Source organism: Mesoplodon mirus (assembly GCF_964341445.2).
Source record: "Mesoplodon mirus genome assembly, contig: SUPER_3_unloc_2, whole genome shotgun sequence".
NCBI classification, from domain to species: Eukaryota; Metazoa; Chordata; class Mammalia; order Artiodactyla; family Ziphiidae; genus Mesoplodon; species Mesoplodon mirus.
This window is the reverse complement of record NW_028295808.1, coordinates 816,763-829,617: the sequence shown is the minus strand read 5'-3', so window position 1 is coordinate 829,617 and position 12,855 is coordinate 816,763. Positions and strand designations below refer to the sequence as shown.

Sequence of the window (12,855 nt, the reverse complement as noted above, 5' to 3'; positions counted from 1 at the left end):
GGGAGAGGATGGGGGCCCTGCCCTGAGGGGGCAGCTGGGGGATGAGGCAAAGGGCTCTGTGACAGTGATAGGTCACAAAGGGCTTTGTGAAAGGGCCTCAGAGGATAAATAGGCTGTGCCAGGGGGTTAGGCTGACAAAGTGGTTACTTCTCTCACTAGGACGGAAGTTCACCACAGCCTCTTGGGGAGATAAAAACCCAGAAGCAGAAGTGAGGTGAGGCGGAGGGGGAGCCTACCGTACCTCTCGACACACTTGAAGAGATTCAGCCTGGGCTCCAGGCACCCTACAGCGTCCCAACTGTGATCATCTGTGCCCCTACCCACACCCCTGCCTCTGGGAGACCCGGAGGCAAACGTGGGGGCCTGTGGGGCGGGCTTGGAAGACCTGCAACGGGGCCGCCTGTGTGACGCAGGAGCATCGCAGCTCGCTCTTCTGCCAGTGAGGCCGAGGGAGGGAAGAGCCAGGGAGCCGCCTTAACCGCGCTGCCTGTCGTGATCAAAGACAGCCATGAGTGGGGACTCTCTGCTCCCGTATCACACGGCCCGGAGCAGCACCTGGGTGGACCTGTTCAACACCACCACGGGGAAGCTGCAGCAGCAACTACACAAGGGCGAATACGACCATTTCAAGTATGCGCCGATATTCGAGAGCGACTTCATCCAGGTCACGAAGAGGGGAGAAGCGATTGACGTGCACAACTGGGGCGGCCTGGTGACCATGGGCATCACATCCACCAGCCCCGTCCTCCCGCTCCCAGACATCATGCTGCTGGCCCAACGGGCCACCGGCTGTGAAAAGCACGCCGAGCGCAGCCAGGCCACCAAGGGCAAGAGCCACAAGGCTGCAAAGACCTTAGAGCTCACCAGGCTCCTTCCCTTGGAGTTCGTGAGGATCTCCACTCACAATCGTGAGAAAGAGCAGCTGCGCGTGAAGCTTGCCACTGGCCGCTGCTTCTACCTGCAGCTGTGTCCCCCTCTGGACGCGCGGGAAGACCTCTTCGCCGAGTGGGAACAGCTGATTTACCTCCTGCGACCACCAGTGGACAGTGAAAGCAACACCTATGCCGTTCCCGTCTGGGACATGCCCTGCATGCCTGTGTTCGAGGAGGAGCAGGACGGGAGGAGCCCGGCCGTGGAGGATTTCCAAGGAAAGGGGCATCAGGACCAGGCGTCAGCAGCCTGCACACGTGCCCTGAGGTGGCCGGGGCAACGCCTGCAGCTTTTGCTGGGGGGCACGGAATCCAACTGGACTCCCACAAGCCCGATACCATGCCCGATGTGTCCACTGCGAAAGCAAAACCTACTACAGAGCTCGACAAAGCGTCAGCATCGCAGTCAACGACAAAGGTGGAGACAGCAGGGGTGGCAGGAGGCACCGCAGCGGGTGCTTTGAGCACGGCAGTGATCAAGTCTCCTGCCGCTGAAGAGCGGAGCACGGCCGTAGCAGCCACAGCCAGCGACGGGCCCGGAGGAAGCAAAACCAACAGAGCCACTGGGGACACTGCCACAACATCCCTGAGGAGCGGGAAAACGGCCTTGGCAGGTGCTGAGAACAATTCAGAGTATGCTTCCAGCACGTCCACCAGCCTCTCCCCAGGGGCCGGCATGACTGTGGTCGGAGCAGAACCTACCAGCAAGACCGTCAAAGCAAGAGCCGACAAGGACGATGAGGGGACCCTCGTCTCAAGCTTGCCACAGGAAGGCAAAGTGAGCGAACAGGATGGCAGCTCACAGAGAGTGTCCCAGGCCCGCAAGGGAAGAAGGGAGAGGAGGGAGCACTGGGGAGAGGACAGAGCTCTGACGAGCCCCAAGCTCTGCAGTTCCGTGGAAAGCCACCACAAGGCAGCGGGGAGCAAGACAATCCCCAAAGCAGCTGGCCCGTGCTCAGGCGGCCGCAGAGCCACTAGAGAGGACCAAAAGGCCAAAGGCCACGGCAGCCCGGGGGGCAGCGAGCAGGGCACTGCTCCCAAAGGCATCAGCCGTGCTCCTATCACCAGTGAGTCCAAGACCTCACACAAATCGGGCAGGAGCTTATCTCCAGCGCGTTCAGGTCCCACCACCAACATACTCAGCAGGATCAGCTCTTTCTTCAGGAATGTGAGAGCCAGACTTACAAAAAAGACAGTGGCCTCATCACGAAATAAACATGGGAGCATCCTGGCGGAGCCAGTGGAAGGGACCCGAGTGGAGGCCATGACAGAGACAGCAGAGAGTGGCCAGGGCCTGGAAATCACCGGTGTGACATCTGAGACCATGGAGCCAGTGACCGTTGAAGCCCATCAATAGGACCTAGAGCTGGGAGCTGCAAAGGGGACCAGGGCTCTGGGAAATACCCCTGGAGAGCCCATTTCAGCTTCCTTATTGCAATTTAAATAAAAAAAACATACAGTCTGAGAACGCAGGCAGTGTTTTGTCTGAATTTCTAGGTCCCGAAGCCCAGCCGTAGCTTCACAGTGGATTCTGTGATGTCAGCTGTGCCACAGTCTGAGACCCAGTGTCCAGGCAAGGGCAGCCCCACCTCACACGCATGCTCAGCGCCAACAGCACTGCTCCATCTGGCTTCCACTCCTTTCTGGCTTTGCCCCCCAGGGCCATGGCTCAAAGTCAGACTATGGTCTGGGAAGCTCTCCTTCACTATCCCGCTATTCATTTTTTTTTTTTTTTTTTGCGGTACGCGGGCCACTCACTGTTGTGGCCTCTCCCGTCACGGAGCACAGGGTCCGGACGCGCAGGCCCAGCGGCCATGGCTAACGGGCCCAGCCGCTCCGCGGCCTGTGGGATCTTCCAGGACCGGGGCACGAACTCATATTCCCTGCATCCTCAGGTGGACTCTCAACCACTGCGCCACCAGGGAATCCCTCCCCCTATTCTTTTTATAAATGCTTATTCCCCCTGAAGGTCTGTAAACAGAGCCAGAACAGGACTCATGTCCCCTCGGGCTATTCAGTGGACAGAAATAAGGGCGGCAGTATTAGCTAGCAATCAGAACAGCAAGCACTCTCATCTAGACTTAGCCGTTCCCTGCCCAGGTATATACCCTGGAGAAACACACATGGTCTAAGAAACAACTCTGAGAATGTTTAGAGCAAAAATAACTTAACAGCACAACACGGGCAACAGCCCAAATTTCCATCAGCAGAATTCATACAGCAGGATAGGATGAGATTGGAATATTCAATAGTGAAAAATAAATCAGCTACACACATTAGCATAGATCAACTTCTCATGGTTTTTAAAAACATCAAAAGAATGGGATACAGTTCCACTCATGGAACCATTCTGAAACAAGCTCAAACAACGGATTGCATAGGGTCCATGTTTAAAAAGATGGTAGCTAAACCTGAGGGAAAAGTAAACACAAAATGGAGGACAGTTTTCTCTAGGGTGGAAAGGCTAGGTCAAGGAGGTTGACACAAGGCTGTTAGTGCTGCTGGGAATTGTTCTGTCTCTGAAGCAAGATGGTAGGTACACAGGTGTTGTAGTTTTCACATTTTACTAACTCTGAAATCAGGATGGTCCTACAATCACCGTGGCAGTTGTGATGAAGTTATTGGCCAATGCCTTTCTCTTTTAATCACTTGTATTTATGCACAAAAATGATGTCAGAAAGGCTTGGCATCTTTAAAGGACATTTATTTAAGGTAAAGTACAAGAACACTTGTTTGGTTATTAGGAAAAGAAGGAACGATATGCCTATTTTACAGATGAGAACACTGAGGCTCAGAGAAGGTAACCTGCTGCAGTCGCACAATGGGATCTTTGCAGAACAGTGATCCACCAGCCCACTTCTCTATGCAAAGCCCTGTCTGTAGTATGCGAAGGAAGCAAGCAAACAAGCCTGAGCTAGGACCAGCACAAGAACCCGCGGCACCACCATTCTTACCATCATGTTCCAACACTACAGAGATGAGCATCAATTTTACTAGATTGAGGGGAGGGAGGGGTGGGGGCCGGGAGCCGGTTTTCGAACTTCAGTGAGCTCACAGCTCTTAGCTGGCCTTATCTCGAGAGCATCCAGTCCACCCTTGAGCTGTGTCTGGCTCCCAGGCTTCTACCTCTAGCCTCTGGCATGACCCGGGCTGCGGCCAGAAACAGGCTCCCACCTGGAATTCCAGCGTTCACTCCTGGAACGTCCAGCATCCAGTCCTCCTCCAGCCACTAATTCAACTTTTGAATGCCCTGCTCACAAGGGTTTCTCCACACCAAATCTGCAGGAACTTTTTTCTTCTGGGGCTCCAAAACCAAATCCTTAAACCTCACATGAGGGAGAGTATTTGTTAGGTCAGAGCATCCTTGTTGATTGGACCTCCAGTTTGTGACTTCCACAGACCTCATCACGGGAGGCTGGGGAGAGGTCTCTTCTGTTGGTGGACGGAATGGTGGGCACTTGGTGGGGAGCACTGATGAGAAAGGGAGCCAGCCCAAGACCTACACATATGCACTGTTTCCCCTGGCCAAACAAGGTTCCTGACCCCAGAATTAACCCAGAGTTTCCCAGAAGACTAGGAGCTGCAGGGAGCCGCAATTAATGCTTTACTCTCCACCAGCTTTTCCTTGGACCCAAGGAGGAGAAATTACAAAAAGATCACATCACACTCCTTTGATCTGATGATTTCCACACAGGCAAGTGCAGGGAAACACTAGTCTGAAGGAAGAAAATGCATTAAAAACACGTGCACAGGGACTTCCCTGGTGGCGCAGTGGTTAAGAATCCGCCTGCCGACGCAGGGAACCCGGGTTCGAGCCCTGGTCCAGGAAGATCCCACACGCCACGGAGCAACTAAGCCCGTGCGCCACAACTACTGAGCCTGTGCTCTAGAGCCCGCGAGCCACAACTACCGAAGCCCGCACGCCTAGAGCCCGTGCTCCCCAACAAGAGAAGCCAAAAATAAATAATAAAATAAATTTACGGGAAAAACAACACGTGCATAGCCCTTAGCTGTTTATAAAGTTCTTGAATGTGTGTGCCCCCTTCTGATTCTCACGTCTTTCCACATTGCGGATAAGCAAGTGGAAGTTCAGAGCATTTGAAGGACTTGCTCAAGGTGGCAGGTGATGGTGCAGAGAGGGAGCTACCTCGGTGCAACTACTTTCAGAGAGTGTGCCACCCCGGTCCCGCACAGAGGTACACAGATGGTGGAGGAGACAGGACAGCACGAGTCATGATCACAACTCTGAGTGACAAATACAATGAGAGACGTGTGTTTGGGGACTGGATCTATTCAGAGGAGGGGGTCTGGGGCATGGGAAGGAGTTCTGGGTTAGGGAAGGCTTCACAGGGGAACTGGCACTCACCATCGTCCACGTTTACTGAGATTTTATGAAAGGACAGACTAAGGACCGCCACTGCCAACTCTGCCCTATTCGATACAATTAAACCATGAGCTTAAATGGTTCAAATTGATCCCATCGTCTTACATTGCTATAGATTTCATCCAGTAGCTGAATTTGGGGGAGGAAAAGAAAAAGGACCCACACAAAACTTTCCCACTTGAAGATATTTTTATTTTGGTAACGCACCTGAGTCCCTGGCAGGATGGGCCTGACCTCCGCGGGGGCAATGGGGTGTTTGGGAGAGGATGGGGGCCCTGCCCTGAGGGGGCAGCTGGGGGATGAGGCAAAGGGCTCTGTGACAGTGATAGGTCACAAAGGGCTTTGTGAAAGGGCCTCAGAGGATAAATAGGCTGTGCCAGGGGGTTAGGCTGACAAAGTGGTTACTTCTCTCACTAGGACGGAAGTTCACCACAGCCTCTTGGGGAGATAAAAACCCAGAAGCAGAAGTGAGGTGAGGCGGAGGGGGAGCCTACCGTACCTCTCGACACACTTGAAGAGATTCAGCCTGGGCTCCAGGCACCCTACAGCGTCCCAACTGTGATCATCTGTGCCCCTACCCACACCCCTGCCTCTGGGAGACCCGGAGGCAAACGTGGGGGCCTGTGGGGCGGGCTTGGAAGACCTGCAACGGGGCCGCCTGTGTGACGCAGGAGCATCGCAGCTCACTCTTCTGCCAGTGAGGCCGAGGGAGGGAAGAGCCAGGGAGCCGCCTTAACCGCACTGCCTGTCGTGATCAAAGACAGCCATGAGTGGGGACTCTCTGCTCCCGTATCACACGGCCCGGAGCAGCACCTGGGTGGACCTGTTCAACACCACCACGGGGAAGCTGCAGCAGCAACTACACAAGGGCGAATACGACCATTTCAAGTACGCGCCGATATTCGAGAGCGACTTCATCCAGGTCACGAAGAGGGGAGAAGCGATTGACGTGCACAACTGGGGCGGCCTGGTGACCATGGGCATCACATCCACCAGCCCCGTCCTCCCGCTCCCAGACATCATGCTGCTGGCCCAACGGGCCACCGGCTGTGAAAAGCACGCCGAGCGCAGCCAGGCCACCAAGGGCAAGAGCCACAAGGCTGCAAAGACCTTAGAGCTCACCAGGCTCCTTCCCTTGGAGTTCGTGAGGATCTCCACTCACAATCGTGAGAAAGAGCAGCTGCGCGTGAAGCTTGCCACTGGCCGCTGCTTCTACCTGCAGCTGTGTCCCCCTCTGGACGTGCGGGAAGACCTCTTCGCCGAGTGGGAACAGCTGATTTACCTCCTGCGACCACCAGTGGACAGTGAAAGCAACACCTATGCCGTTCCCGTCTGGGACATGCCCTGCATGCCTGTGTTCGAGGAGGAGCAGGACGGGAGGAGCCCGGCCGTGGAGGATTTCCAAGGAAAGGGGCATCAGGACCAGGTGAACGTCAGCAGCCTGCACACGTGCCCTGAGGTGGCCGGGGCCACGCCTGCAGCTTTTGCTGGGGGGCACGGAATCCAACTGGACTCCCACAAGCCCGATACCATGCCCGATGTGGCCACTGCGGAAGCAAAACCTACTACAGAGCTCTACAAAGCGGCAGCATCGCAGTCAACGAGAAAGGTGGAGACAGCAGGGGTGGCAGGAGGCACCGCAGCGGGTGCTTTGAGCACGGCAGTGATCAAGTCTCCTGCCACTGAAGAGCGGAGCACGGCCGTAGCAGCCACAGCCAGCGACGGGCCCGGAGGAAGCAAAACCAACAGAGCCACTGGGGACACTGCCACAATATCCCTGAGGAGCGGGAAAACGGCCTTGGCAGGTGCTGAGAACAATTCAGAGTATGCTTCCAGCACGTCCACCAGCCTCTCACCAGGGGCCGGCATGACTGTGGTCGGAGCAGAACCTACCAGCAAGACTGTCAAAGCAAGAGCCGACAAGGACGATGAGGGGACCCTCGTCTCAAGCTTGCCACAGGAAGGCAAAGTGAGCGAACAGGATGGCAGCTCACAGAGAGTGTCCCAGGCCCGCAAGGGAAGAAGGGAGAGGAGGGAGCACTGGGGAGAGGACAGAGCTCTGACGAGCCCCAAGCTCTGCAGTTCCGTGGAAAGCCACCACAAGGCAGCGGGGAGCAAGACAATCCCCAAAGCAGCTGGCCCGTGCTCAGGCGGCCGCAGAGCCACTAGAGAGGACCAAAAGGCCAAAGGCCACGGCAGCCCGGGGGGCAGCGAGCAGGGCGCTGCTCCCAAAGGCATCAGCCGTGCTCCTATCACCAGTGAGTCCAAGACCTCGCACAAATCGGGCAGGAGCTTATCTCCAGTGCGTTCAGGTCCCACCACCAACATACTCAGCAGGATCAGCTCTTTCTTCAGGAATGTGAGAGCCAGACTTACAAAAAAGACAGTGGCCTCATCACGAAATAAACATGGGAGCATCCTGGCGGAGCCAGTGGAAGGGACCCGAGTGGAGGCCATGACAGAGAGTGGCCAGGGCCTGGAAATCACCGGTGTGACATCTGAGACCATGGAGCCAGTGACCGTTGAAGCTCATCAATAGGACCTAGAGCTGGGAGCTGCAAAGGGGACCAGGGCTCTGGGAAATACCCCTGGAGAGCCCATTTCAGCTTCCTTACTGCAATTTAAATAAAAAAACATACAGTCTGAGAACGCAGGCAGTGTTTTATCTGAATTTCTAGGTCCCGAAGCCCAGCCGTAGCCTCACAGTGGATTCTGTGATGTCAGCTGTGCCACAGTCTGAGACCCAGTGTCCAGGCAAGGGCAGCCCCACCTCACACGCATGCTCAGCACCAACAGCACTGCTCCATCTGGCTTCCACTCCTTTCTGGCTTTGCCCCCCAGGGCCATGGCTCAAAGTCAGACTATGGTCTTGGAAGCTCTCCTTCACTCTCCCGCTATTTTTTTTTTTTTTTTTTTTTTTGCGGTACGCGGGCCACTCACTGTTGTGGCCTCTCCCCTCACGGAGCACAGGCTCCGGACACGCAGGCCCAGCGGCCATGGCTCACGGGCCCAGCCGCTCCGCAGCCTGTGGGATCATCCAGGACCGGGGCACGAACTCATGTTCCCTGCATCCTCAGGTGGACTCTCAACCACTGCGCCAGCAGGGAATCCCCCCCCCTATTCTTTTTATAAACGCTTATTCCCCCTGAAGGTCTGTAAACAGAGCCAGAACAGGACTCATGTCCCCTCGTGCTATTGAGTGGACAGAAATAAGGGCGGCAGTATTAGCTAGCAATCAGAACAGCAAGCACTCTCATCTAGACTTAGCCGTTCCCTGCCCAGGTATATACCCTGGAGAATCACACATGGTCTAAGAAACAACTCTGAGAATGTTTAGAGCAAAAATAACTTAACAGCACAACACGGGCAACAGCCCAAATTTCCATCAGCAGAATTCATACAGCAGGATAGGATGAGATTGGAATATTCAATACTGAAAAATAAATGAGCTACACACATTAGCATAGATCAACTTCTCATGGTTGTTAAAAACATCAGAAGAATGGGATACAGTTCCACTCATGGAACCATTCTGAAACAAGCTCAAACAACGGATTGCATAGGGTCCATGTTTAAAAAAACGGTAGCTAAACCTGAGGGAAGAGTCAACGCAAAATGGAGGACAGTTTTCTCTAGGGTGGAAAGGCTAAGTCAAGGAGGTTGACACAAGGCTGTTACTGCTGCTGGGAATTGTTCTGTCTCTGAAGCAAGATGGTAGGTACACAGGTGTTGTAGTTTTCACATTTTACTAACTCTGAAATCAGGATGGTCCTACAATCACCGTGGCAGTTGTGATGAGGTTATTGGCCAATGCCTTTCTCTTTTAATCACTTGTATTTATGCACAAAAATGATGTCAGAAAGGCTTGGCATCTTTAAAGGACATTTATTTAAGGTAAAGTACAAGAACTCTTGTTTGGTTATTAGGAAAAGAAGGAACGATATGCCCATTTTACAGATGAGAACACTGAGGCTCAGAGAAGGTAACCTGCTGCAGTCGCACAATGGGATCTTTGCAGAACAGTGATCCACCAGCCCACTTCTCTATGCAAAGCCCTGTCTGTAGTATGCGAAGGAAGCAAGCAAACAAGCCTGAGCTAGGACCAGCACAAGAACCCGCGGCACCACCATCCTTACCATCATGTTCCAACACTACAGAGATGAGCATCAATTTTACTAGATTGAGGGGAGGGAGGGGTGGGGGCCGGGAGCCGGTTTTTGAACTTCAGTGAGCTCACAGCTCTTAGCTGGCCTTATCTCGAGAGCATCCAGTCCACCCTTGAGCTGTGTCTGGCTCCCAGGCTTCTACCTCTAGCCTCTGGCATGACCCGGGCTGCGGCCAGAAACAGGCTCCCACCTGGAATTCCAGCGTTCACTCCTGGAACGTCCAGCATCCAGTCCTCCTCCAGCCACTAATTCAACTTTTGAATGCCCTGCTCACAAGGGTTTCTCCACACCAAATCTGCAGGAACTTTTTTCTTCTGGGGCTCCAAAACCAAATCCTTAAACCTCACATGAGGGAGAGTATTTGTTAGGTCAGAGCATCCTTGTTGATTGGACCTCCAGTTTGTGACTTCCACAGACCTCATCACGGGAGGCTGGGGAGAGGTCTCTTCTGTTGGTGGACGGAATGGTGGGCACTTGGTGGGGAGCACTGATGAGAAAGGGAGCCAGCCCAAGACCTACACATATGCACTGTTTCCCCTGGCCAAACAAGGTTCCTGACCCCAGAATTAACCCAGAGTTTCCCAGAAGACTAGGAGCTGCAGGGAGCCGCAATTAATGCTTTACTCTCCACCAGCTTTTCCTTGGACCCAAGGAGGAGAAATTACAAAAAGATCACATCACACTCCTTTGATCTGATGATTTCCACACAGGCAAGTGCAGGGAAACACTAGTCTGAAGGAAGAAAATGCATTAAAAACACGTGCACAGGGACTTCCCTGGTGGCGCAGTGGTTAAGAATCCGCCTGCCGACGCAGGGGACCCGGGTTCGAGCCCTGGTCCAGGAAGATACCGCATGCCACGGAGCAACTAAGCCCGTGCGCCACAACTACTGAGCCTGTGCTCTAGAGCCCGCGAGCCACAACTACCGAAGCCCGCACGCCTAGAGCCCGTGCTCCCCAACAAGAGAAGCCAAAAATAAATAATAAAATAAATTTACGGGAAAAACAACACGTGCATAGCCCTTAGCTGTTTATAAAGTTCTTGAATGTGTGTGCCCCCTTCTGATTCTCACGTCTTTCCACATTGCGGATAAGCAAGCGGAAGTTCAGAGCATTTGAAGGACTTGCTCAAGGTGGCAGGTGATGGTGCAGAGAGGGAGCTACCTCGGTGCAACAACTTTCAGACAGTGTGCCACCCCGGTCCCGCACAGAGGTACACAGATGGTGGAGGAGACAGGAGAGCACGAGTCATGATCACAACTGTGAGTGACAAATGCAATGAGAGACGTGTGTTTGGGGACTGGATCTATTCAGAGGAGGGGGTCTGGGGCATGGGAAGGAGTTCTGGGTTAGGGAAGGCTTCACAGGGGAACTGGCACTCACCATCGTCCACGTTAACTGAGATTTTATGAAAGGACAGACTAAGGACCGCCACTGCCAACTCTGCCCTATTCGATACAATTAAACCATGAGCTTAAATGGTTCAAATTGATCCCATCGTCTTACATTGCTATAGATTTCATCCAGTAGCTGAATTTGGGGGAGGAAAAGAAAAAGGACCCACACAAAACTTTCCCACTTGAAGACATTTTTATTTTGGTAACGCACCTGAGTCCCTGGCAGGATGGGCCTGTCCTCCGCGGGGGCAATGGGGTGTTTGGGAGAGGATGGGGGCCCTGCCCTGAGGGGGCAGCTGGGGGATGAGGCAAAGGGCTCTGTGACAGTGATAGGTCACAAAGGGCTTTGTGAAAGGGCCTCAGAGGATAAATAGGCTGTGCCAGGGGGTTAGGCTGACAAAGTGGTTACTTCTCTCACTAGGACGGAAGTTCACCACAGCCTCTTGGGGAGATAAAAACCCAGAAGCAGAAGTGAGGTGAGGCGGAGGGGGAGCCTACCGTACCTCTCGACACACTTGAAGAGATTCAGCCTGGGCTCCAGGCACCCTACAGCGTCCCAACTGTGATCATCTGTGCCCCTACCCACACCCCTGCCTCTGGGAGACCCGGAGGCAAATGTGGGGGCCTGTGGGGCGGGCTTGGAAGACCTGCAACGGGGCCGCCTGTGTGACGCAGGAGCATCGCAGCTCGCTCTTCTGCCAGTGAGGCCGAGGGAGGGAAGAGCCAGGGAGCCGCCTTAACCGCGCTGCCTGTCGTGATCAAAGACAGCCATGAGTGGGGACTCTCTGCTCCCGAATCACATGGCCCGGAGCAGCACCTGGGTGGACCTGTTCAACACCACCACGGGGAAGCTGCAGCAGCAACTGCACAAGGGCGAATACGACCATTTCAAGTACGCGCCGATATTCGAGAGCGACTTCATCCAGGTCACGAAGAGGGGAGAAGCGATTGACGTGCACAACTGGGGCGGCCTGGTGACCATGGGCATCACATCCACCAGCCCCGTCCTCCCGCCCCCAGACATCATGCTGCTGGCCCAACGGGCCACCGGCTGTGAAAAGCATGCCGAGTGCAGCCAGGCCACCAAGGGCAAGAGCCACAAGGCTGCAAAGACCTTAGAGCTCAACAGGCTCCTTCCCTTGGAATTCGTGAGGATCTCCACTCACAATCGTGAGAAACAACAGCTGCGCGTGAAGCTTGCCACTGGCCGCTGCTTCTACCTGCAGCTGTGTCCCCCTCTGGACGCGCGGGAAGACGTCTTCGCCGAGTGGGAACAGCTGATTTACCTCCTGCGACCACCAGTGGACAGTGAAAGCAACACCTATGCCGTTCCCGTCTGGAACATGCCCTGCATGCCTGTGTTCGAGGAGGAGCAGGACGGGAGGAGACCGGCCGTGGAGGATTTCCAAGGAAAGGGGCATCAGGACCAGGTGAACGTCAGCAGCCTGCACACGTGCCCTGAGGTGGCCGGGGCCACGCCTGCAGCTTTCGCTGGGGGGCACGGAATCCAACTGGACTCCCACAAGCCCGATACCATGCCCGATGTGGCCACTGCGAAAGCAAAACCTACTACAGAGCTCGACAAAGCGTCAGCATCGCAGTCAACGAGAAAGGTGGAGACAGCAGGGGTGGCAGGAGGCACCGCAGCGGGTGCTTTGAGCACGGCAGTGATCAAGTCTCCTGCCGCTGAAGAGCGGAACACGGCCGTAGCAGCCACAGCCAGCGACGGGCCCGGAGGAAGCAAAACCAACAGAGCCACTGGGGACACTGCCACAACATCCCTGAGGAGCAGGAAACCGGCCTTGGCAGGTGCTGAGAACAATTCAGAGTATGCTTCCAGCACGTCCACCAGCCTCTCACCAGGGGCCGGCATGACTGTGGTCGGAGCAGAACCTACCAGCAAGACCGTCAAAGCAAGAGCCGACAAGGACGATGAGGGCACCCTCGTCTCAAGCTTGCCACAGGAAGGCAAAGTGAGCG

The 12,855-nt window shown here is 54.8% G+C and overlaps 1 protein-coding gene and 1 pseudogene across 2 annotated transcripts; both read left to right on the top strand.

Moving 5' to 3' along the window:
• The first annotated feature begins 508 nt into the window (after positions 1-508).
• LOC309801703 (Golgi-associated RAB2 interactor protein 4-like) lies at positions 509-11,649 on the top strand (annotated as a pseudogene). Its single transcript has 2 exons — positions 509-1,322; positions 11,640-11,649. The product of its transcript is annotated as a Golgi-associated RAB2 interactor protein 4-like (transcript).
• LOC309801702 (Golgi-associated RAB2 interactor protein 4-like) lies at positions 11,646-12,585 on the top strand (the record flags this gene model as incomplete). The annotated part of the gene is made up of 2 exons (XM_082646771.1): positions 11,646-12,338; positions 12,568-12,585. 2 exons carry the CDS (start codon positions 11,646-11,648, stop codon positions 12,583-12,585), a joined length of 711 nt encoding a protein of 236 aa, XP_082502897.1.
• Positions 12,586-12,855: the final 270 nt, after the last annotated feature.